Below are 24,057 nucleotides of genomic sequence, written 5' to 3' on the forward strand. Positions count from 1 at the left end.
TGCTATACTAGTCAAGTATCACTGGATAAGGTTAAACATTTTTGGAGAGAGCAGCCTTTTTGACAGTGTTTCCAAGCATCTCAGTTGCACCTTTTTGCCTCCTACCGCTCACTCAAAACTTCCACATGCCTTTCCCTTAGGCCACCACTGATCTAATACCTAGATGTTAGGGCTTCTCTGAGAGCTGGGAAAAAGCAGACCTTGAAAGTCAAATTGCCCCCAGGAAGGTCCTTGACATCTAGGCCAGAGAACTAAGACCTGCATGGCAGTGCGGTGTTAGTTTGTACGTGGCCACACTGTTTTCACTTATTCAACTTTATTGTAAGAGCAAAGGATTATTTTTCACAACAAAAGCACAGTGCCTAAGGCAAGAGGATGGCTAGGTCTCAGACCAAGTTTCCTTCCCTACTGTTTGCAACCTAGGTTGGCTAGAAGTTTCTGAGAATGTAACATCCACCAGGTGTCATTATTCACCAACTCTGGCAAGCTCCATGGCTGTCCCAGGGAGCTCCAAGGCTGAGATCAAGGCTAGAGATGAGAATATGAGATGATCAAAATGGATTGAGGAAAGGACACTGTGTCTGGAAGGCAGCTTGGGGGCCTTTTGAAAAGGCCAGTGACACATTTCTGATTAGGTTTCTGAGCCCACCACATTCCCCTGGAAGGAGTCAGGTTCTTAGGAACAGCCCTGGCTCCCTGCTGCACTATGTACTGGGCTCAGGTGTGTACCCCCAAGCCTAAGCGGTCATCCCATCAGTAAAATAGATACCCTTACTTGTGTCCAGCTGCCCCCCTGCTCTTTCCATCTGGCTCCTAATCACGTGTCCTGGGGCATGGGAAAGCACAGTAGAGGGACACGCAATTGCTCCTTCCCAGACTGAAGGTCTCTAAAGAGCCGAAGTTTAGGATACAAATGCCAGCAATCATGGGGCTATAAGAATAGGAAATGGGTGTGCATGGCAGAGCCTGGGAAAGGCTACCTGGAGGACTGAAGCAGGGAAATCGGCCTTGAACCCTCATACTCCCATGTGGCTCTTCAGCTGCAGGTATAAGGCAGGAAGATGAGACGGGCTCAGGCCAGGTGCGTCCTTGCCTCACCCTCAGAGCCAGCCATTACTGGTGAAATCCATACGCAGCGCCTCCTCATCCATGGGGCTTAGCTCCTGCAAGGGGGCACGGCAGGGGCCTCCGTAGTAGCCAAACCAGTCCATGGTTTTCTTCAGCCCCGGGATCCCAAAGCGCCGGGTCACCTGTGAAGCAGGGTCTGTTAGGAGAAACTGGGGAATCCCTGCACACGCATGTCTGGGATGCAGACGTGTCTCTCTCAGAATGTTAGGCTTCCTCCCCCCTCTCCTCGTAATGTAATTTCACCAAGTTGGTGACACTAGGGTATATTGGAAATGCAGATCGAGAGACCAGAAGGCGGGTCAGCAGAAAAGAACACAATGCCGACAATTCAAATTTAGGAAGGAAATCACTGCTTGGGTTTCTCAAAGAAAAATCCACCCCACTGGGGAGAAAAGCGGCATTTGGCCATCAGGCTGGGACTTGAGAAGCTAGCAGTGCTGTGGGTCTGGGTGCTAGACTATCACAGGTCTGCAGCCCAGTTTCCAGGAACATAGGGCCAGGGCACACCAGGCTGGGGAAGTCAGGAAGGGGAAAGGTGTGCAAGACCCTCAGGCATAGCCCAGACCTCTACTGGCCCTGCAGCAGAGACCCCCACCCACCCTAAGCTCCTCCCTGACCCCAACTCTGAAAAAACGATGCATCAGCTATCCTGAGAAGTTTCACTTTGTAATCTTATGTCACCAACTTACTACATACATCTGAGCAAGTTCTCTAGTCTAAAATATGAGGGGACTGGACAACATAACTAAAGTGCTTTCCATTGTAAGGGAGCACCTAACGCTCTTGTCAGAACTTAACATCATGCATGAGGACTTATAGAAAATGAAGCATCAAGTTTCTTTGCCTTTGGCATAGCTGATCAGAAGTGTTAGATGAGTCTTTGACTACCTCAAAAAAAGAAATGTAATCCTTACTTAAGTTTTATTTGGAGGGGAGGTAAAACCTTAGAAGTTGGGTTTCACAAAGGGTAAAATAACAAGAGAAGTTGCTTGGGGTAAAAAAGTTAAGAACCACTTATGAATGATTGACTAATAAGTATTTACCACTAGAGGCCAGGGAATTTTTTCTTGAAATGAGTGATACGCCACCTACCTCCTAGGCCTGGCCCCAGATGTGATGTTCTAATACGTGAGCTTTTCACCCAAAACCTGAGTAGGGTGGGAAAGACCTAGGGCACAGGATGGAGAGGCATAAGGAGTACCTAGAGAAAAAGGCTTCTTCCACCACAAGTGTATAGGATCTCTGAGTTTCCCCCTCCTCAGACCCATAGAAATAATTGAATGCTTTGGTGGTAAAGAACATGGAATATCCTAAATATAGCCAGGGCAGGAGGCTGGCTGGGTGGGAAGGCAGAGGAAGGACATTGTGTTCAAGCAGGACAGAGCAACAGAGTGACATCAAGCTGCTGCTGGGGTGGCTGAGCCTACAGCCCAGGCAGCAGAAAGGTGTTCCAGGCATTCCTGAGTGTGTGCCCAGAGTTGGCACAGGAGGAGCCAGAGTGAAGAGTAAGGCAGGATGGCATGTGGGAAGCCAGGATGGCAGCAAGCATCTTCTCTTCCCAAGGGGCAGCCACAGCTTCATCTGTAAAATGAGATGACAACACCTACCCCATGTCACAAGAATCAAATGAGAAAAACACCACTGTAAGACCAGACCCTGGGGCGCCTGGGTGGCTCAGATGGTTAAGCGTCTGCCTTGAGATCAGATCATGATCCCAAGGCCCTGGAATTGAGTCCCACATAGTACTCCCTACTCAGTGGGGAGTCTGTTTCTCCCTCTCCCTCTGCCCCTCCCCCTGTTTGTGTTCTCTCTGTCTCTATCTCTCAAATGAATTTTTAAAAATCTTAAAAAAAAAAAAAAAAAAAGACTAGACCCCTAAGAAAGCTCCTCTACCACGTCCTGGTGGTATGCAGGTTCTGGGACCTTCTCTCTGCAGGTGAGTGGGCATAGACAGCAGAGGTGCCACCCCAGTGGAATGTGCAGTACATACCAGACAGTCTGTGCCCAGCTGAATGGCCCTCATTTCTGCAGTTCTTGCATCCTATTAATAGAGCACTCTACCCCAGGAAAGCCTTCACATCCAGGAGACTTGTGCTTGTCTCCTTAGCTGTCCTTTCTCAAAATCTCAGTTTATTTGCCCCTTTGGAGGTAAAGATATAAGCTGTGAGGGAGCTCTAGAGCCCACCTACCACTTTACCCAAACAAAATATTGCTGCTTAGCCTGGGACTCTCACCTCTGATGCAAAACTTACAGGGATGCCCAAAAAAAATCAGTCAACAAGGTAAGTAATATTTAGTGCCATATTTCTTTTAAAAATCAAAATCAATGCAAAAAAAATCCATGATGAGCAAAGTGTCAATGTTTTAAATAAAGACAGGGTCCAAAAGAACCATGCCCTGCCATATTGTGGCCCAAGGTAAAACTAAACATGTGCCCCTATATACAAGGTGTTTTTATTTTATATTTTATTTTATTTTATTTATTATTTTATTTTATTATTTTATTTTATTTTATTTTATTTATTTATTTTATTTATTTTATTTTATTTTATTTTATTTATTCATTCATGAGAGACCCTGAGAGAGAGGCAGAGACATAGGCAGAGGGAGAAGCAGGCTTCCTGTGGGGAGTCTGATGCGGGACTCGATCCCAGGACCCTGGGATTACGGCCTGAGCCAAAGGCAGATACTCAACCACTGAGCCACCCAGGTGCCGCCATATACAAGTTTTATGTATTTTTTACTGGTTCATTTTTTTCTACGAGTAGATACAGGAAAAAATTTTTTGATGAGGTTGTTTCCATTTAAGTCAGGAAAGTAAAATTATAATACATTATGTTTTTAACATATATAAAATGTTTAAAACTAAACTAAAAGATACTAATATCTTATTAGCATATATACTATATATACTAATACTAAAACTAATATACATAAAATATTTATTTTTTTTAAAGATTTTATTTATTCATGAGAGACACACAAAGAGAGAGAGAGGCAGAGACACAGGCAGAGGGAGAAGCAGGCTCCACGCAGGGAGCCCAATGTGGGACTCGATCCCAGGTCTCCAGGATCAGGCCCTGGGCTGAAGGCGGCGCTAAACCGCTGAGCCACCAGGGCTGCCCCACATAAAATATTTAAAACTAAACTAAAAGAATGCCGTTTTAATATACCTACTTTTTAAATTTCCAATATATATATTTTTTTAATTTTTTTTTAAATTTTTTATTTATTTATGATAGTCACAGAGAGAGAGAGAGGCAGAGACACAGGCGGAGGGAGAAGCAGGCTCCATGCACCGGGAGCCCGACGTGGGATTCGATCCCGGGTCTCCAGGATCGCGCCCTGGGCCAAAGGCAGGCGCCAAACCGCTGCGCCACCCAGGGATCCCTCCAATATATTTTTTTTCAAATAGTTTAACGTTCTATGCAGGGAGGGAAAAGTATTTAGAGGGCCGCCTGGATGGCTCAGTTGGTAGAAAATCTTTTTCCCCCGAAGATTTTATTTATGTATTTATTTGACAGGGAGAAAGAGAGAGAGAGAGAGAGAGAGAGAGGAGAGCACATGCACAAGCAGGTGGAGCAGCAGGCAGAGGGAGAGGGAGAAGCAGGCTCCCCACTGAGCTGGTGAGCCCAAAGGCAGATGACAAAAAAAAAAAAAGATAAAAAAAAAAAATCCAAAAAATAAGGCAGATGACAGCTGACTGAGCCACCCAGGTACTCCAAGCCTGCAACTCTTGATCTTGAGGTTGGAATAAGAAAGGAAGGAAGGAAGGCTGGGAAGGAAGGAGGGTGGATAGGCAGATAGAAGGAAGGAAACGAAGGACAGGAAGGAAGGGAAGGAAGGAAGGAAGGAAGGAAGGAAGGAAGGAAGGAAGGTAGATAGAGTTTCCACTTCCAGGAAGATGGAATAGATGTACTCTTTCCCATTTCTCCCAAAAAATACAGCTAAAACAAAACCTTGGACATTACATTAAAAACAAACATAAGACTCTGAAAGGTAGAGAGAAGGAAGACAAACTAGGGACTTTAGGACCCAAAGAACACAGTGGTGAGTTCCCTGGCCTCAAAAGCTTAAGAAGCTGGCAACCCTAAAATGCCAATGGGTACAGATAATAAAAGCCCCCAACAAAAGCCTGTTCACTCAAGCCAAGGACCAGGAAGAAGTAGCCTAGCAAAATGGAAAACTTTTAGACAATCACCACTCTGCTCCAACCAAGTAGCCTAGAAAAAACTGTGGTCCCATCTCCACCATCTCCACCATCCCCACCCAGGCCAGTGAGTGTTGAGTCAGGAGCCAGAACTTCTGCCCTCAACTCTGGCAGTCTTAAAGAGTGCCCTTCCCCCTCCACAATGGATGGTCTCAGCAGAGCCCCGTGAGGAAAGTCAGAGCTTACACACCACTGCCCACACTGAAGGAGCTACCCCCACCCCCCCACTCCCGCCCGAGGTAATTGTAATGTCAGTAGAGGCCTGTAGGAATCAGTAAGGAGGCATTCCTACCCCTTCCAGTCAGGGAGTTGTCAGTGGAGGTGGGGGACAGAGATGTAATTTAAAAAATCCTCCCCAAAGAAATCTCCAGGCCCAAATGATCTCATTGGAGAATTCTAAAAAATGTTTAAAGAATATTTAACACCAATTCTACATAGTCTCTTCCAGAAAATAGAAGAGGAGGGAATACTTCCCAGTCAACAGATGAAGCTATTATTACCCTGAGACCAAAATCAGACAAAAGCGATGCCAAAAAAAAAAGTGTGTGGGGGGGACTACATATCTCCTATGAATGTAGACAGAAAACTTTTCAACTAAGTATTAGCAAATGGAACTCAGCAATATATGAAAAGAGTTACACACCATAACTAGGTGGGGTTTATTCCAGGGATGCAAGACTAGTTCAATATTAGAAAATCATCCATGTAACTCACCATATTAGCAGGCTAAAGAGGAAAAACAAAATCACAGAGTCCTATCAATCAAGGCAGAAAAACATTGGACAAAATTCAATATCTTCTGCAATCCCACACAGATTGGATTACTATAGGTATATAAAAGACCTTAAAATCAGGTATGCTAATTCCTCCCACTTCGCTGTTGTTGTTTTTTTTTTTCCAAAATTGTTTTAGCTAGTTTAATTCCTTTGCCTTCCTATGTAAGCTTTAGAATACTTTGGTGTGGTTTTGCAGAGGGATAGACACAGATAATGGGAGCAACAGAGAACCCAGAAAGACCCACATAAATATGCCCAACTGATTTTTGACAAAGGTGCAAAAGTAATTCAATGGAAGAAAGACCATCTTTTCAACAAATGGTGGTGGAGTAAGTGGATATCCAGAAGCAAAAAAAAAAAAAAAAAAAAATTAACCTCCACCTAAATCTCACACTTAATACAAAAATTTACTCAGAATGGGTCTTGGACTTATAAAATGTAAAACTATAAAACTTTTAGGGAAAAACACAGAAAATCCTCACAATCTAATGCTATGAAAAGCCTTCTTCTTCTACTTAACACTAAAAGGATAAATACAAATGAAAATACTGATGAATTAGACATTCATCAAATTAAAAATTTTTGTTCTGCAAAAGATGTGTTCAGAGAATGACAAGACAAGCTACAGAATGGGAGAAAATATTTGCAAACCACACATCTCACAAAGGACTGGTATCTAAAAGATACAAAGAGGGATCCCTGGGTGGCTCAGCGGTTTAGCGCCTGCCTTCGGCCCAGGGCGTGATCCTGGAGACCCAGGATCGAGTCCCACATCGGGCTCCCTGCATGGAGTCTGCTTCTCCCTCTGCCTGTGTCTCTGCCTCTCTCTCTCTCTGTGTCTTTCATGAATAAATAAATAAAATCTTAAAAAATAAAAAAAAATAAAAGATACAAAGAAACTTCCAAAATTCAACGTTAAAAAAGAAAAAAATCCAATCAGGCAAGAGACATAGGCAAGAGACATACACAGACATTTCATTTAAGAAGATATACAGATGGCAAATAAGTACATGAAAAGACGTCGAATAGCATTAGCCATCAGACAAAGGCAAGTTAAAACCACAATGAGATGTTACCACACACCTATCAGAATGGCTAAAATAAAAAATAGTCACAATGCCTAAAGCTGATGAGGATGCAGAGAGAACAAGTCAGTCATACATTTACACTGATGCAAATGTAAAATGGCACCACCATTCTGGAAAACAGTTTTTGGCAGCTTCTTAAAAAAACTAAACATGCAGGGGGCACCTGGGTGGCTCAGTCAGTTATGTGTCTACCTTGGGCTCAGATCATGATCCCAGGATCTTGGGATGGAACTCTGTGTCGGGCTCCCTGCTCAGTGGAGTTTACTTCTCCCTCTCCCTTTGCCCCTTCCCACTGCTTGTGTTTGCTCTCTTGCTCTCTCTCTCTCAGATGAATAAATAAAATCTTAAAAACAAAAACAAAAACAAAAATATCGAAACATGCAATCATCATAATTACACCAACTGTGTATTTATCCTAGAAAAATGAAAACTTCCGGTCACACAAAAACCTGTACATGAATGTTCGTAGCAGCTTTTAATAGCCCCAAGTTGGAAACAGTTGGAAACAACCCAACTGTTCTTCCACAGGTGAATGGTGACGCAAGCTGCTGTATGGCCATACCATGAAACACTACTCATCAGTAAAAAGAAAAAGGCTATTGCTGCATGCAACGACTTGGATGAATCTGCACAGAATTCTGCTGAGTGAAAGAAAGCCAATTTTAAAAGTTTATATACTCCATAATTCCATTCATATAGCAATCTTGAGCTGACAAAATTATAAAAATGGTGAACATATTTGTGGTTGCCAGGAGTTAAGGAGGGAGTAGGGGTAGGAGGTAAGTAGGCATAGGCATGAAAGCATAGCATGAAGGACTCTTCTGGTGATGAAAGTACTCTGTATCTGGACTATATCAATGTCAAAATCCTGGTTGTGATATTGTACTTTAATTTTGTAAGATGCTCCCATTGGGGGAACTGGGGAATGGGTACATGGACTCTCTCTATATTATATCTTTTGTTTTTAAGATTTCTATTTATTTATTTGAGAGAGAGAGAGAGAGCACAAGCAGGGGGAACAGCAGAAGCAGGCTCCCCACTGAGCAGGGGATCATGACCTGAGCCCCAGGCAGACACTTAACTGACTGAGCCAGATACCCCTGTATTATTTCTTACAACTTCATCTGAATCTATAGATATCTCAAAATTAAACATTTAATTTAAAATATACATACAAACCCATTTTCCTTCCTGCCTCAGACCCCAATATGGCTCTGCAAAGCACTGCCTGGCTCTTGACAGGCATTCCACCTTGGCTCTTCTCTTTGATTTGCCCAATCCAGAATTGGGGTACAGTGTCTAACTGCAGGATAGATTATTTAAGGACAAAACTCTGGGAAATCTGGGCTCTGAAAACATCTAGCCTTCTAACTCCTCCTTTACTCCCAGTCATTCTGTTTTCCAGGATCTGATTCCCTATTAAAGCTGATGGAAAGGCCCATGGTTCATGCTTTCTAGGCAGCGCATCTCTAAGTAAGAGCCCAGAGTTACTTATGTCACCACAATCAGCCAGCCAGCGTGTCTGCTTCAACGCTTACTCCTGGGTCTACAGGATTAGAAATTTAACTGGTTCACTAAGTGATTTCCAATACAGCCAACGGGACTCAACTTTGAAGTTGTGATTTTCTGGAGAGGTACAAGGAATTCCCACACTAGGATGTTCTCTAAAAGGACTTTTTGAAAGGGAAGAGGCTAAGTGGGGACCCCTGCGCCTGCCCTGACTCCTGCTCCAACAAGGACACAGACACCCCCACCCCCCACACCTTGGGGCCATTGGCTGGGAGCTCACCGCAGTGTTTGGCTCAATGAGGCGGTGCTGCAGTTTCTGGGCATCTTCCCATTGCCCCGTGAGGCAGAGTCGCTCCAGCTGGCACACCTGAGCCCCCAGGACATTGGCCAGGGCACATACACCCCCCACAGCTCCTGCCCCAGAGAAAAGTGCAGAACATCAGCCAGAGCCTCTTCTCACAGGCAATTCCAAACCCTGGGGTTTCCAGCACCTCTTATTCTGGGGAGAGAGGATATGGATTTTTATGCCACTGGTTGGCCATTTCAAAGGCATGCTCTGAGAGTCCAGAGTACAGATTTCCAGAGAGAAAAGCTGCCAGCATATTTGAAGTAGAATCTCACAGGCTGAAGGTCAGGGAACGGAGCCTGAAGGTTAACTTAAGGACAGGTCCTCCCCTGCACCCCCCAACACACCTCCCAGAGTAAAGTCCCACCTGCTAGTTGACACCTCCACGATCCTCTAATAGCCCCCTGACTCATCAGTCCGGGAAGGGGGTGGAGTGGATGGGAAGAAGCCTTTGCTCTTCTGAAATCTTATTCCCCTCCGTGAATTCAGCCTGGGAATGTGCTGGGGCCAGGTGGGGGAGGGGTAGTGGAAAGAGCCCTGGACACAGGAGACCAGGCATTTCCTCCCATTGGCAGCATGAACTTGCACAAGTCATGGACTTCCCAGTCCTCTTTGTTCTCATCTGGGCAATTAAAACGGGCTGGCTGTGATCTCAGGAGGTCTTGCCATTCTGCAGGCCTGCGATGGGATTCTAAGGCTAGTTAGGAAGGTCCCTAAGCACAGCGGCCTGAAGACCGGAGAGTGGGAAATTTGGAATGAGCTAATACAGCTGCCATTTATGGATCCCCACTTTCTGCCAGGCACTATGCAGACACTGAGCCAATGCTCTCACATTCTTACAACACCTCCTGCTTTATAGAGTAGAAGCTCAGGCCCAGAGAGGTTGAATACCTTGCCCAACAGTACTCAGTAAATGGCAGAGCTGAGATTCCAACTCACATCCCACCCACCAACCCCCACCTGGCCTCTAGAGCCTGTCCTCTCTCCATCTACCCACCCTCAGCAACAAGGCTTCAATGGGTCTTCTTTTCTGCCTTTGCACTTTAGAGACTGTGATGTGATAGAGGAGAGATGTGCAAGGACACACACAGCAAGCCTAAGTCCAGAGAAGAGGAACCAGCATTGCCCCCTCAACCCTGGAAAAGTAACTCAGATCTGTACTTGCTGGGGCTTCAGCCCAAGGGAGCAGATGCTTGCTCTCTTCCCCCTCTGGGGCCCAAATCCAACCTGAACCCCAAGAAGCCTGACCCATAACAGATAAGCACAGTTGGTTTAATGGTGACATTCCCAGTATCCTGGACTGGAACAGAAACAGGCAGCTGAAGATCCTGGGCCTGATCCTATAGGTCTGACGATTCCTACTGGCCCAGCACCAGGATGAGAGGAAAACAGACTTGCAGACCAGAGGAAAGACTCCAAGGCTCCAAGGCCTCTATCCTCAGAGAATGATTTACAAGGTGAGATCAGAGGAGCTCAATTTGTTAACTAAGCAGGGAGCTCAGGGCTTAGAACAAACTTCAGGCATCCCCATTACAGACCAAGGATTATACAAGGCCACCCTCTTCTGTCCAAAAAGGTCACTCATAAGCACCTAATATTCAAACAAGCAAGCAGTGTGCTGGACTTCTGAGGCTTCCAAGTAGGCAGGATGGCAAAAGGACCCTGCAGACCCAGACTCCGCCCACCTGGGGGGGGGCCTGGGTATACCACCCATGATAGCATGAGAGGAGCAGGAGGCCTACCCACGGCATAGCCGGCCAGCAAGAAGCCAGCTGATCCAGCCAACACCTGGAAATCCTGCTTCCTGGTCTTGTGAACAATCAGCCCCATCCTGGTCACCTGCAAGAGCAAACCTGTGTGAGAGCTGCACGTAGAGCTTCAACACCAAGCAAGATGGGTGCTGGGCAAGGGAGGGAGAATGAGCATCCAGGCTCCAGAGAGCTGTCCCCAAACTTGGACAAGGCCGCAGAGAACCCACATAATGGGAAGAACCCACATAGGAGCCCAGGACTGAAGCAGGTCCCAGAGCTGCCCTGAAGTTAATAACACAGGAGAAGAGGAAGGAGTACCAGTCAGGAGCCACTGCCACTCACATCGCCACCACTGTCCTTGATGCCCACGATGTTTGGGTGCTGGGAGAGCGTGACCACTGCATCCATGGGCAGGTCCAGCCCCGTGTTGGCTGGGACACTGTAGAGCACCACAGGAATTGGGGAGAGGTCAGCGACCTGAGGGAGGTAGAGAAGAGGGGAGAGACAGAGGGCAGCTGCCCAGGCCCGAGGAGCCTGAGGCACTGCCCATCACCACCCGCTCTGGGCATGGGTCACTGTGCGGCCACCCGGGCAGGCCCACCTCCTGGACTAGACATCACAGGGCTATGTCCCCTGCTTGTAAACAATAATAATACTATTTCATGAGAGCTTTCTATGTGCCAGGCTTAGTTCTAAGCCCTCTGTATTTTTTTTTATAAATTTATTTTTTATTGGTGTTCAATTTGTCAACATATAGAATTACACCCAGTGTTCATCCCGTCAAGTGCCCACCTCAGTGCCCGTCACCTAGTCTCCCCCACCCCCTGCCCACCTCCCCTTCCACCACCCTTAGTTCATTTCCCAGGTCCTCACAACGATCCCGTGAGGAAGACACCATCATTCCTTCCATCTGAGAAGGGAGGAAGCAGCCTCATAGTTAGTCAAGCCAATTTCCCAGCAGCATCCCCTCCCCATTCCCATAGCTGCCATTCATGGGAAGTAGGCTCATCCCTTGGCCCCCAGCTTCTCTATCTCTTCTCCCTAGCCAGCCTCCTCTTGGTTCCAGGCCCCAAACCCATGCCCACCTTGGTGTAGTGGTGAATGAGGGCAGCACTGCTCATGCGGCCACGATAGTAGCAAGGTGTCACCACTATGGCGGCGTCAGCCCCAACTTGGGCCATGCTCACAGTCATCTCCACAGTGGCTTGGGTGGCTACAGGAAGAAAGAGGGAGCCTTCCCTATAGGTCATGGAGGGTGAGAGCAGAAGGAAAGAAGGGCAGGGCTAGGACCCCAGGGCAAACAAGAGGTTCAGAAGATACAGAACCAGTTGACTGAACTGGGCCAAGGAGCCTGGCTCCCCACCCGCAGGCACCCCCAGACACCCCCAAGCACCCCAAGGGCCCAGAGCACTGTGGCCTCACACTCGCAGCCAGAGCCGGCTAGCAGGAGTTTGTCCTTGGGCATGGCCTGGCGGACTCGGCTCACCACCTCCAGCCGCTCGCTGCTGGTCAGGAAGGGGAACTCGCCATTGGAGCCCTGGATCACGAAGCCTGCAAGAGAGGTTCCATCACAGCCAACGCCTTTGCGTCCTCTTATGAATAACTGGGACATGGGTGTTACACGCACTCCCAACGCCATAGTTTTGCACACATTTCCTTCCCATCTTTGTCTTGATGCAGGCAGAATGTTTTACCCAGTTGCCATGACAGTGTCCACACCATTTTTCTTTGTGTTAACGAAATGTCTTAGCTATACCCAAAAGAATCAGTGATAATACACTCCACAGGTGTGTATCCAGCACCCATGGGAACCCTCCCCTGATCACCTTTCTCTTCCTCTTCTAGCTGTCCCGACTCAGGTGTCATTGTTCTCATTCATGTCTTTATACCCTTAAGACATATACTGACCCACAAACAAGATATGTTTTTTGCCATTTTAAGCTTTACAGAAATGGGATCAAGCTCATACAACCTTCTGTGGTTTGCTATTTTTGCCCAAGATTATGTTGTGAGCTTTGTCCATAGCAGTACACAGCTCTGACTCATTCATTTTAATTACTATATAATAGTCTATTGTGAAGTGAGACAATTTACTTTTCATTCTCCTTTTGAGGACATTTAGAATGTTTCCTTAGTTTTGCTATTACAGATAATGCCAAAATAAAAAAAAAACATGTTCCATAAAGTCTTCTGTGCCCGTGTCTGAGCTTCTCTACAGTTTACTTAGGTGTGTATTTGCTGAGCCACACATGTGTGCATCTTCGTGTGCCAAATGCCTGCCTTATTTGCCAGATCATAACCCCATCGGCACACAGAAGGTTCTGTTCGTGTTCATCCATGCCAACACTGGGTATTGTCAGAATTAATTTTCGCCAATTTTCTGGATGAAAAGTGACATTTCATTATTTCATTTTGCACGTTCCTATGTTATCGATCATTTGAGAGGTTTCTAATATCGCCGGGTAGGATGTCAACCCTTTTGTATCACAGAATTAATGCTCTTTGGTTGAATCTGAAGGGAATGTTAGTAAAACCATTTTCGTCTCTGCTTCTTTAACTTTCTCCTTCCTCTTCTTCCTCCTCTCTACTGCATTCCATTCCAAAAACATTGTTCTGGAATAGTTGACAAATACAGCATATGGCACAATAGTATTAATAAATAGGAGACTGCTTGGAAGAAAGGAAAGAAAAAAAAGCTCTACAAAATCCCCCGCCACACAGTTGTGAGAGACCGTCATTTTGACTTGGAGCTTCCTGACAGTCAAAGCTAAAAGGGAAATGTGATCAGCTGACAGATATGCAGAACTCAAGATAAAAGCAAAGCAGCTGCCCTGGAGACACAGAATTTCCTGGCATTGGGACCAAGAGAGACTGTTCCAGTGAGTCATCCTTAGGGGACACAGTGTGATGGAGAGTCAACTTTTCACCACAAACAGTTTTCCATGCTGTTCAGTGCACCATCAGATTCCACTGAGTGGATTGCCAGAATGGCTCACTGGATACTTAGCGTTCCCTATCCCCACATACACTTTTTTGCCTTGGTAACATTGCAAGGAGCATCTTGAGGCAAATGATTTTTGGCTTCTGTTGCATTGCCTCCTCAGGATTCATTTCTCCATGTCACGCTAGGAGCCTCCTTCTGTCTTGTTACAAAGGTGCTGGTGATTTCCCAGGGGCTCACTCCTAATTTAAGGGTTCCCAACCCCAGAGAGGATTGGACCAACACCCTCTACTTAGGGGTCAAAGATTCTGAGATGGAACTTTTGCCACTCCCTCTATGGACATGCCTCCAAAGACGTCTCCTTCCTACCCCAACCCCGCCTGCCACCACCACCCTGGAAGGGACCCTGGCCAGTTCTTGCTTCAGCCACTTCCTCCGTCCTGTTCACTCACTCCCAAGTCTCCCTTCATCCTGGTGGCCAGTTCCAGGGGCTCCTGAGCAGTAGGACGGCTGGGGCTTGTACTCTCAGAGTAAAAGCAGGCTACTTTGCTCAAGACACCTGGTGGCCTCTCTCTAGTCTTGTGAAGAAGCATCTGACCCAGGCCTGACTCCCAAGAAGGAAGTGAGGCCAGACTGGGGAAGGAAAGAATATCGCAGAGTTGGGGAAGCAGTCAGGCCCAACTCCCTCTGGTTTTTGAGCAAGTTACATCATGTCTCTCAGTCCCCATTTCTTTTTCTATGGGATGACAAGAGAAACAATTTCAATCCTACCTTATAAGGCTATTTTAAGGGCCCAAACAAGAAAATGTACAAGCAAGCATTTTGAGGGGCAGCCCAGGTGGCTCAACGGTTTGGCATATGCCTTTGGCCCAGTGTGCGATCCTGGAGTCCCAGGATCGAGTCCCGTGTCAGGCTCCCTGCATGGGGCCTGCTTCTCCCTCTGCTTGTGTCTCTGCCTCTCTCTCTCTGTCTCTCATGAATAAATAAAATCTTTAAAAAGAAAAAAAAAAAACATTTTGAAATCTGTGAACTGATGCTGCCAAGAGCCCCTCTTTCTCCTTGGTTAGATGTCCAGTTTTAGGCCTGATGTGCCACCCCTGGTGTAGAGAGGTGACCAGAGGAATGGGAGGGCCAGGGTCCCACATGGGTCAGGGAGTGAAGACGGGCAGTGGTGGAGAAGCAGGGCAGTGGAGTGGTTGGACACATAGGCTCTGAACCCAGAGGACCCAGAGTGACTCTCAGTTGCAGGCCCTTATCAGCTATGATCTTGGGCAAATAGCTTAAACAAACCTCAGCTTCCTCTCATGGGAAATGGGGATATTAGTGCTCTCCTTAAAGAGTTGTGAGTCTTAAATGAGATACTATTTATAAAGTGCTTAGATTAGAACTGGCAGTGTTAGCTCCAATTATTATGCAGTCAAAAGGTGCTCAAATCTTAAATCAGGAGGCTGGCAGCTTTGGATCTGAGGTGGAGGAGGGTGGCCTGTGTGGGAGGGGAGGCTGCATTTGAGAACTTCTCTTGCCCTCTCCAGCTGCAAGGCAAAGAGGCTCATTACAGAATTCACTCTCTCTCTCTCTCTCTTTCTCTCTCTTGGTCCCAGGTTATGCTGGCTGCTCTGGGAAGCCAAAGTGGCCTGGGAGAGAGAAGTGGGTGTGTTTGGGGCTAGAGATGCACAAGGAACATGGTGACTTACTGTGGCCCCTTGACCTAACATTATTGCCACCTCCCCTGAGAAGTATTCCTGGGATCCCTCCACTGGACATCTCTTCTCCGAACTTCCATCACTTGTTCTTTGTCCTTCCCTGCGGCCTACTTAAAAATACACAGAAGTTCTCAGAACCCTTCTATCTCTCCCACCTCTTCCTGCAGGATTAGACAAAATTTCTCAAACTGACCTCTGCTGTAAAATGGGGAAATTGTACTGGGTGGTCTTCTAAGTTTTCCTTGGGCTCTAAGCTTTGGAGTCAAGTTTCTGGCATTTCCTCCTACCTTTCACTCACCTCTAAATGTTCTCCTTCAGCCAAACTGCCAGGGACCCCAGACACTGTGTCACTATCTTGCCTCTATGCCCTTGCTTATGCTGTTCCCTTCTGCCTGGAACACCTGCCTCCCTAAGCTGCAGCCCCTGAGAACCTTTCCTCACTCCCCCAGCCTCTGCACCTCCTTGCACAGCACTTGTCCTACTTTGCTTAGAATCATCAAGATCATGGATGATGTCCCATCATTTTGGCCTCCCCCATGACACCCAATACACTGCTGGTGGAGGTGTGTGTTGACAATTTGTGGTATAAAAGAAAAATTGTCCCAGACCCTGGCCTGGGGCAGAGCTTTATTTTTGTGTGTGGTGTAACTGATAACCTTCCTTGGGCAGAAATGGGCATTCCTGATAAAATGCTCGGGCAGGTTTCTGATGAACTTCAATGGAATTAAGCCTTCATCTGGGAAACCAGCCACCCACACAGCTGACACTCCAGCAAGAGTCTAGTGGCTGGTAGATAATTTGACCATTCTCTTTTATAAAAAATATCCTTACCAAGAGATCATACTTGAATTGGCCACTTAGAAGTCGTTTTCCTTGAGCTACAACTGTAATAAAATGTTGACATCTTGAACTACTTTTAGAGTTAAGGAAAAGTTGCAGAAGTGGTACAAGGGATTTCCATACATCCTTCACATGACCCCCAGCAATGATAATGTCTTACTTTAGTAGAATTATCAGAACCAGAGAATTAACACTGGTACTATACTAACTGCAGACTTTGAATTTTGTCAGTTTGAAACTTTTTTTAAAGATTCCAAATTCACAATCAGCCAATCTGAAATTTTATCCAATAAACTTTTAAGGGGATTTAAGGTCTTCCAGACAAATGCATACATTTTAGGCATTTCTACAATCACTTGCAGAAGCTACACCTCAATACTCTTGCTTTTTGTCTACTTTGGCAACCTACAACATTTTCTAGGGTGACTGACCCCATTTTTTCCATTAATATTTTTTAAAAGGTTATTTTTATTTATTTGAGAGTGACAGAGACAGATTGAAGGAGGGGGAGGGCAGTGGGAAAGGGAGAGGAAGAAGCAGACTCCCTGCTGAGCAGAGAGCCCAACACAGGGCTTGATTCCAGGACCCCGGGATCATGACCTAAGCCAAAGGCAGATGCTTCACTGACTGAGCCACCCAGGCACCCCCATTAATATTTTGTTACAAATGATTTTATTTTTTTATTTAATGAATTCCCTTATTTTTTAAGTAGGCTACACACTCACTGTGGGGCTTGAACTCACAACCCCATGATAAGGAGTCACATGTTCCACCAACTAAGCCAGCCAGGTGCCCCAGTATTTGAATATTTTAAAAATTACTAAGAAGTGACTTCATATAAATGCTAACATATATACTTTAAATTTTAAATACTTCATAACAGGGGTGCCTGGTTGGCTCAGTTGGTGGAACATGCAACTCTTGATCTCAGGGTTGTAAGTTCAAGCCCCATGTTGGGTGTAGAGATTACTTAAAATCTTTAAGATATAAATAGATAGATGATACATAGATGATAGATAGATAGATAGATAGATAGATAGATAGATAATAGATAGATGAATTCAATACCTCCAATTATGCCTCATAACATCAATCAACAACATTATTTAGAGTGTTTGTGGATTTATCCATCCTTTGCAAGGATTCTGGGCACCTTCTCCAGGGAGTTTGAGGCCCACGGGCTGGGAAACACTGGCAAGTTCCTAACAGATGCCAACAGTCCATTTCTTTTTTTTTTTTTTTAATTTTTATTTATTTATGATAGTCACAGTGAGAGAGAGAGAGGCTGAGACGCAGGCGGAGGAAGAAGCAGGCTCCATGCACCGGGAGCCCGATGTGGGATTCGATCCCGGGTCTCCAGGATCGCGCCCCGGGCCAAAGGCAGGCGCCAAACCGCTGCGCCACCCAGGGATCCCGCCAACAGTCCATTTCTATGTAAAGGAGTCACTGCGGGTTAGACAGTGCTGTGTCACTGACTTCTCTCAACTTTCACAGGAGAGAGAGCTGCCTCCCTTTAACTGCCTTACTGGAGGTCACCCCTTGCCCCAGAAATAACTTCTTGGGACCCAGGAAGAGGAGGCAGGGAGAGTCCCAGGCTTTCAGGAGGGCACAGAGAGTGGCAGGACATGTGGGAAGAGGACAGGGATAAGCATGAGAGAAGAAGATCCCTGTAGGGCCAAAGAGCATTGGCCTGAGGGGCAGCATGGGGCAGGGATTCAGGGTCTGAGCTTTGGAGGTGGGCAGACTTGGGCTCTAACTCTAACAACATCACTTACTGTCTATGCCCTATCAGGCAAATTACATCTCTGAGCCTCAGGTGTCTCATCTGCCAAACGGAGATAACACAATGCCTTCTCTATAGGGCTGTGCTGTAACACTTAGCACCAAACACAGCATACACTAAAAATGGAAAAGAAAAAAAAAAGGGGGAGTTGCTGGTAGTACTAGTAATACTAGTAATTAGCAGTACTAGCAGCAGCAAGCAGCGCCAGTCCCAGCCATAGTGATAGAAACAAGAAGAAAGAGTATACACAGCACAACAGCTCTGAAGGTAGGTGGGGGGAGGCACTAACCGGGATCCCAGTGGGCCCCAGAAAGCAGGTGGTGCAAGGAGAATACACTGCAGTGCAGGAGGCCACACAACTTGAGAAGCAGTGGACAGGGTGAAGATGACACCAAGAGGACAGGAGACCCACCTCCCACCTTGCCTACTAGCTTCTGGAAGCCTGGCCCTCCCCCCATCTCCTGACATCTGGCTACTTCCTCCTTCCCTGGCAACAGCGGGTTGGTGGGTGCTGAACTCCCTGGAGACGTCCCATTCTCAGAACCTGAGAATTCAGGGAAGCTGATTTATGGAGTCTTGAATCAGTAAAAGGCCCAGGCCAAGGGCCACATGAAGAGGACTATGGGAGCAGGAACCCTCTTCCCATATGGCTGCCCAGTCCTGAGGCTGGCCACAGAGCCCCCAGACTCAGAATTAGGGAATACAAGGCTTTATTGGCTCAGTTCCAGGCATTAGGCGTCAGTCTGGGGCTCTCAGCTACTCCTGGGATCTGCCTCGCCTATCTTCTCTGTGGGCCTTCAGGGGCCCGTGAGTCTGTCTTGGCTGCTTCGCTTCCTTCCACTCGCCCTCCATCAGGAGCCGTCCTCTGTGGCATACCCTACTCACAGACTGGGAGGGGCCCAGGACCCCTGAGGGGGTCTGAAGGAGGGATTTGGGCAGCAGCATCTCACTCTGGGCCACACAGGCTGCCCCACAGGAGAGAGAACAGTCCTGCAATTGTGTGCCAGCCTTGCTGGGGGAAGGGGTGGCTCCACCCATGGTTAGGTGGCTTTAAAGGGTTGACAGATCTGGTGGCTGCGGTTGGGCAGACTGTGGCTCTGGTGGCTTGGGTGGCTTGGGTGGCTCGGATGGCTTGGGTAGCTCTGATGGCTCGGGTGGCTCTGGTAGCTCAGGTGGCTCTGGTGGCTCGGATGGCTTGGATGGCTCGGGTGGCTTGGGTAACCCTGGTAGCCAGGGTGACCATGGCCATGGAAGGCATGTGTTTGGTTCATGCCAGCTACAGTGGTATCCCGCTGAGTGAGAAAATTCCCTTTCAGCTTCAACTCCACCTCCTCCAGGGCCTTCAGCTCCTCCTGGTTGATGTCTTTGGACTCCAGGTGGCCTGAGTTCTGGTAAGTCGTGGCTCGCTGCAACATGGAATTAGCCAGTTGCTGTCCCAGGGTGTTGATCTCCTTGGTACAGGTAGCCACAGCGGCCCATGTGGCTGTATCCGTGGATGGGGATTTTCCAGACTCCTTATGGTTCTCTTTGGTCACCGAGGACCCGGACATCCTCTGCTTACTGGTGAAGGACTCCCGGTGCACAGCCGTGCCCACTTCGCCTTGCCTTGTGGTGACAGTCTCCATGCGAATGGTTGTGCTGGCTTCCCCGCTACCGCTCTCGGGGGAAGAGGCGGTGCTGCTGCTGCAGGCGGCCAGCTTCTCTTCGGAAAGGCGGCTAAAGTGAGATTTAATCCAGTTCTCATTCTTTGCTTTGTGACATTCTGGTGGCTCCTGCTCATCTCGTACAGACTCAAGGGATGCCTTCCTTCTCTTCTTCCTCTGAATCCACAGCATGAGGCTTCCACCTCCGATTAAGAGGGCAGTCCCCAGCACCACCTTGCATGATGGTTGCTGGATGAGCTCCAAGAAGGCCTCCAGGACCCTAAGCCAGGCAGGCAGAGCTAAGGGCACACTGGGAGCGGGGGAGCCCGGATGGTATGGTTCATGCTTGAAAGGGCAGGTTCCCCGAGGCTGTCTGGCAGGCAGGCCCCCAGCTGTACCCTTCCTAGGATGCCCCTCCCGCCTCAGCAATGAACCCCATTGTGAGCAAGGTTAGAGGGTGGGGTGGGGAGAGGCCTAGGCACCCCTCACGTCTAACCTGGCAGGTATTTCCTGAGGCCCAAGTCCTGTCTCCCACCCTGACAGCTGTCCTTAAGGTCAGTGGAAAAGCATCTTTCCTTCTGTCTTCTGCTTGTGACCCACTCTTCGACTCAATCCTTATTTTCTAATCTTTGGTCTTTTTCCCTCTCTATACAGTGGCTCACTGACCATGACTGAAGGACCCCCTTGGTTAGGCTGGTATCCATTCCTGGCTGCCTGATGTTGGTGTCTCCTTTGGTTCAGGGCCCACCCCTTCTGCCAGCTTAGCACATTTCATCCCCATCTGCAGCCCCAATCCCTTTACAGAGCAGGGTTCAAAAGGACAGGGGCCCAGGAAGGAGCTCATTCTAGAATAATATGAGGTCACAACTGGGTAGAGACAAGCAGCGGACTGAGAAGGCAGAGCAGATAGGATAGGGGACTTCACCAGATCCCAGATTCCAGATCCCAGGGGCTGTCCCAGGACAGGGACTGCTACCTCTTACCTTAGTGATGCACCTGCATACCCAGAATTTGCTCCCCTTCCCCTGGGCCCTGGTTAAATGGACACAGTTTAGACTGTGAGCAGGTGAGCCACCTGGCCAGGGTCTCTGTAGGCACAGATAATAGAAAGCCTGGCCCACAATCCCAAATTTCTATCCTCTCAGGGTAGAAACAGGCCTGGGCCCCTTTATTTTTCTCCCAGAGGCATCGAACACATTTTTTTTAAATGCATTTCACTTTTTAAAAGTGAATGCTAAAGTAAATGCCAAAACAGCATTGTAAAAATTGTGATTTTTTTTAAACAAAATATTTTCTTTAAGAAAGTAATGGCTTTAATATACACAGTAGTATCTTAGTCTACGTACTAAGGGAATAAGATACAAGCTCAATGTTTTATGGGGAACATCATCTCCCTTGTCCTACTGAAGTAGCTCTGTGGTCATCTACTAACCTCATTTGGAAATAACAATTCAAAGTTCATCTTTGAGGTTGTTTGTGGGAGTGAGTTCAGGGCCAAATGGTCCCTCCACAACAATTTTACCCTCCAGTCACTAGTTTTCATTTTAAAATGATACTCTTTATATAAATAATCAGTAAAAATTAACAGTGCAAAAATAAGAAATAAAAGAGAGCTACACAGTTTCAGGCAATAGCTTCCAGAAGAATATCTAACTTTTCACCTACTCATCAAGGGCAGGTTCCCACCTCCTCTTTGGAAGACTTTTAACTTATTGCAGGAGGCCCTGGCAATGTGGTATGCAACGGCTTCCTCCTCTGCTCCTGAGTGTTGGGTTGCAAAGCCAATGCCGGGGGCCAGAATTGAGCCAGAGAAACATCATCTGTAGAGCAAAAGTTGCTCACAGTTCCTTTCCTGGACATTCTGGCTGTGTCCCGGGAGCAGTGATGGGACCCTTGGCTCTATTCTTTGTGCCAGGGCCTCACACTTGAGCTCCTTGGGAGGAATGCGTTAACCCTGTGGCTCAGTTCCATTCTAAAATGAGGAAATCAGATTAGAGAGGTTCAGTGATTTCTCCAAGGTCACCATAACTGGCAGAACCAGCATTCTTACCCAGGCCTTCTAACTCTGGATGCTGAGCTCTTTTTATCCAGCCCACTCCCTCCCACTGAGGCAGGAGCCTGTGTGGGTTGTTCCGTGGCCCATAGCCTGCCAAATCCACTTTATGCCCTCTGCAGGAGTGGATAAGTGGGTAGGAGGGAAGGAAGGGTCCAGAGAAGAGTCTGGGGGTGTCTGGATTCTCTGGGTGGCAGGCAGAAACTGGACATAAAGTCCACCGTTTTCACGCCCTGCATTAGCGTATAGACCTTGGACCTGGAGGGTGAAACAGAGTCTTCCTCCTCTTAAGATTCAAGGAGCTAGGGGCACCTGGCTGGCTCAGTCAGTGGGGAGCATGGTACTCTTGATCTTGGGGTCATGAGTTCAAATACCACGTTGGGTATAGAGATTACTTAAAACTTTTTTTAGTAAATAAAAGATTCTCACTTTGCTTCAAGAGACCCAGGCCTCTGGCAGACTTTCAGGCCCCAGTGGGCTGAGCCCGAGTAGAAATTTACTTAAGAGTTTGTGTCACTGCATTTACTGCACCCTAGGGAAGAAGAGTCGCATCCGCTCAGTCCTGAGATGTGGATGGGGTTTCGGTCAGGCCAGCAGTCACTGTCACAAAGCAGCTCTCCCCACAATGCCGATGATACTGTTGTCCTAGTGATTGTGACCACTAGATAACTTCTAAGGTACATCACCCTTTCCTAACCACAGCATGCTTTGCCCTCTCTTGGATTTGTCTTGCAACCATCCTATGACGTGGGCATTATTACTCCCACGTGTCAGATGAGGAGACTGAGGTTTTGAGAGATTATCTCACAGCTAAGTCAGTGGGAGAGCTGTGATTTGAATCTATAGCCCATGTTCTCAACTGTTCCCCTGCCCCACCTCAGTCAGGACCTCTCCATTCCCAGAGCTGGTGCCAACCAGACCTTATTCGTTGAAATAGTCTGTTCTACAACTCAGCGGTTTAGTGTGATGGAGTGAAACCAAGTGTGGCCCTGCAGTCAGACCTGGGTTCAAATCCCAGTTCAGCCATGTATTAGCAATGACTTTGGGTGAGTGACTATGTCACTCTGAGCCCCAGCTTCCCATCTCTGAAACAGGGCTAGTGAGATTTTGGCCTCAGGGACTTGCCATGGGTGATAGATGAGGGTGGGTAGGGCAGGATGGGAGGAACTGACCACTTTGTCTTTCACTTATTGTACCTGTGGCCATGTTGCATGTTGAGTGTTACAAGTGTCTGGTCCCTGACCTCATGGAGGGGAGACCCCTGTGTAAGGAGGGAAAGGAGTCAGAGGATCCAGAACAGGAATTAATTCGGCCAAGGGAGGCTTGGCCCAGAAGAGAGTGTGTGAACAAGGTTTTCAGGGAGATGAGCTCGCAGGCTGGGGTGCCTTGTGACATCCCCAGCTGCCTTCACAACTGCACAGCGTTTGGTTGACGAGGACTTTCACACCCATTATTAGTATGATTCCCACAGTAATGCTGGGCTAAGAAGGCTCTTTGGTAGTTTGCAACTGGGGAAACCGAAGCAGATGCGATTCAGTCAAGGTTGCAAGCCAGCAAGGAGCTTCCTGTCTCTGGACTCCAGAGCAGTGCCGCCTGCACAACTGCTGGGGTCCCCAACTGTCTGTCTCTGAGCTGCTCACAGGCGGCAGAAATTGGAATCATTCACATCTCCTCCGACTCCCCCAGAGGGCAGGCCCCACTTACCTCGGAAGGGGAGAGTACCCAATTTGTGCAGATTCTCCTCCAGTTTCCCATAGTCCACCTCTGCCGTGGCCGTGAAGGGGGTGGTCACAGGAGGGTAGATGCCTGCAATGTCCACCTTCCTCCCCTCCCCTGAGGCCCAGCCCCCCACATTCCTGGACAAGCCCCTACCAAGCCCCTGCCTCACAGAGGACCAGACTGCACGGCCCAGCATCTCGGCAAGAGGCCCGCGGCCCAGCTGATCTCTGCCCCGAGTGAGGCTGAGTTTGGACCCCGTCCTACCCTGTTAATGATCAGTGTGTCTAGTTAAAAATTTGCTGCCCCCTCCCTGACTGTAGGTGCTGGGGCAGCCAGGGCGGGGCGTCCCCGGGGTCAGAGGCCCCCCTTTGGGAGCAGCGGCAGATGCCACAACCGAGCTTCCCTCTGGCCGGACGGAGGGTGGGCGGTGTGCCGGAGAGCGACCCTAAAGGGCCTCCCGAGCGAGGCCGGGTCCTCCCGGTTCCCGGCCCCAGAGGCGGGTAAGCCGGCTTCCGCGCGGCAGTCGGGGGGCGGGGGGCGGGGGGCGGGGGCGCGAGCCGATTGGCC

At 47.9% G+C, this 24,057-nt stretch overlaps 2 protein-coding genes across 2 annotated transcripts; both read right to left on the reverse strand.

The window, feature by feature from the left end:
* Positions 1-299: 299 nt before the first annotated feature.
* On the reverse strand, positions 300-23,953 carry HOGA1 (4-hydroxy-2-oxoglutarate aldolase 1). The gene is made up of 7 exons (XM_041742491.1): positions 23,476-23,953; positions 12,231-12,359; positions 11,894-12,021; positions 11,151-11,285; positions 10,800-10,896; positions 8,992-9,125; positions 300-1,250 (listed from the first exon to the last, which is right to left on the reverse strand). The coding sequence occupies exons 1-7, from the start codon at positions 23,684-23,686 to the stop codon at positions 1,101-1,103; spliced, it is 984 nt and encodes a 327-aa protein (XP_041598425.1). The 5' UTR covers positions 23,687-23,953; the 3' UTR covers positions 300-1,100.
* Positions 17,269-23,469, reverse strand: C2H10orf62 (chromosome 2 C10orf62 homolog). Its single transcript, XM_041742492.1, has one exon. It carries the CDS (start codon positions 19,908-19,910, stop codon positions 19,116-19,118), a length of 795 nt encoding a protein of 264 aa, XP_041598426.1. The 5' UTR covers positions 19,911-23,469; the 3' UTR covers positions 17,269-19,115.
* Positions 23,954-24,057: the final 104 nt, after the last annotated feature.

This window comes from Vulpes lagopus, chromosome 2 (genome assembly GCF_018345385.1).
Source record: "Vulpes lagopus strain Blue_001 chromosome 2, ASM1834538v1, whole genome shotgun sequence".
Classification (NCBI taxonomy): domain Eukaryota; kingdom Metazoa; phylum Chordata; class Mammalia; order Carnivora; family Canidae; genus Vulpes; species Vulpes lagopus.

Coding starts and splice junctions, on each gene's coding strand:
- HOGA1 (XM_041742491.1), bottom strand. CDS start 23,686: ATGCTGGGCCGTGCAGTCTGGTCCTCTGTGAGGCAGGGGCTTGGTAGG. Junction 12,360..23,475: donor GGGTACTCTCCCCTTCCGAG/GTAAGTGGGGCC, acceptor CCTCTCTTGCAG/GCTTCGTGATCCAGGGCTCC. Junction 11,286..11,893: donor TCATTCACCACTACACCAAG/GTGGGCATGGGT, acceptor TACCTCCCTCAG/GTCGCTGACCTCTCCCCAAT.
- C2H10orf62 (XM_041742492.1), bottom strand. CDS start 19,910: ATGCTGTGGATTCAGAGGAAGAAGAGAAGGAAGGCATCCCTTGAGTCT.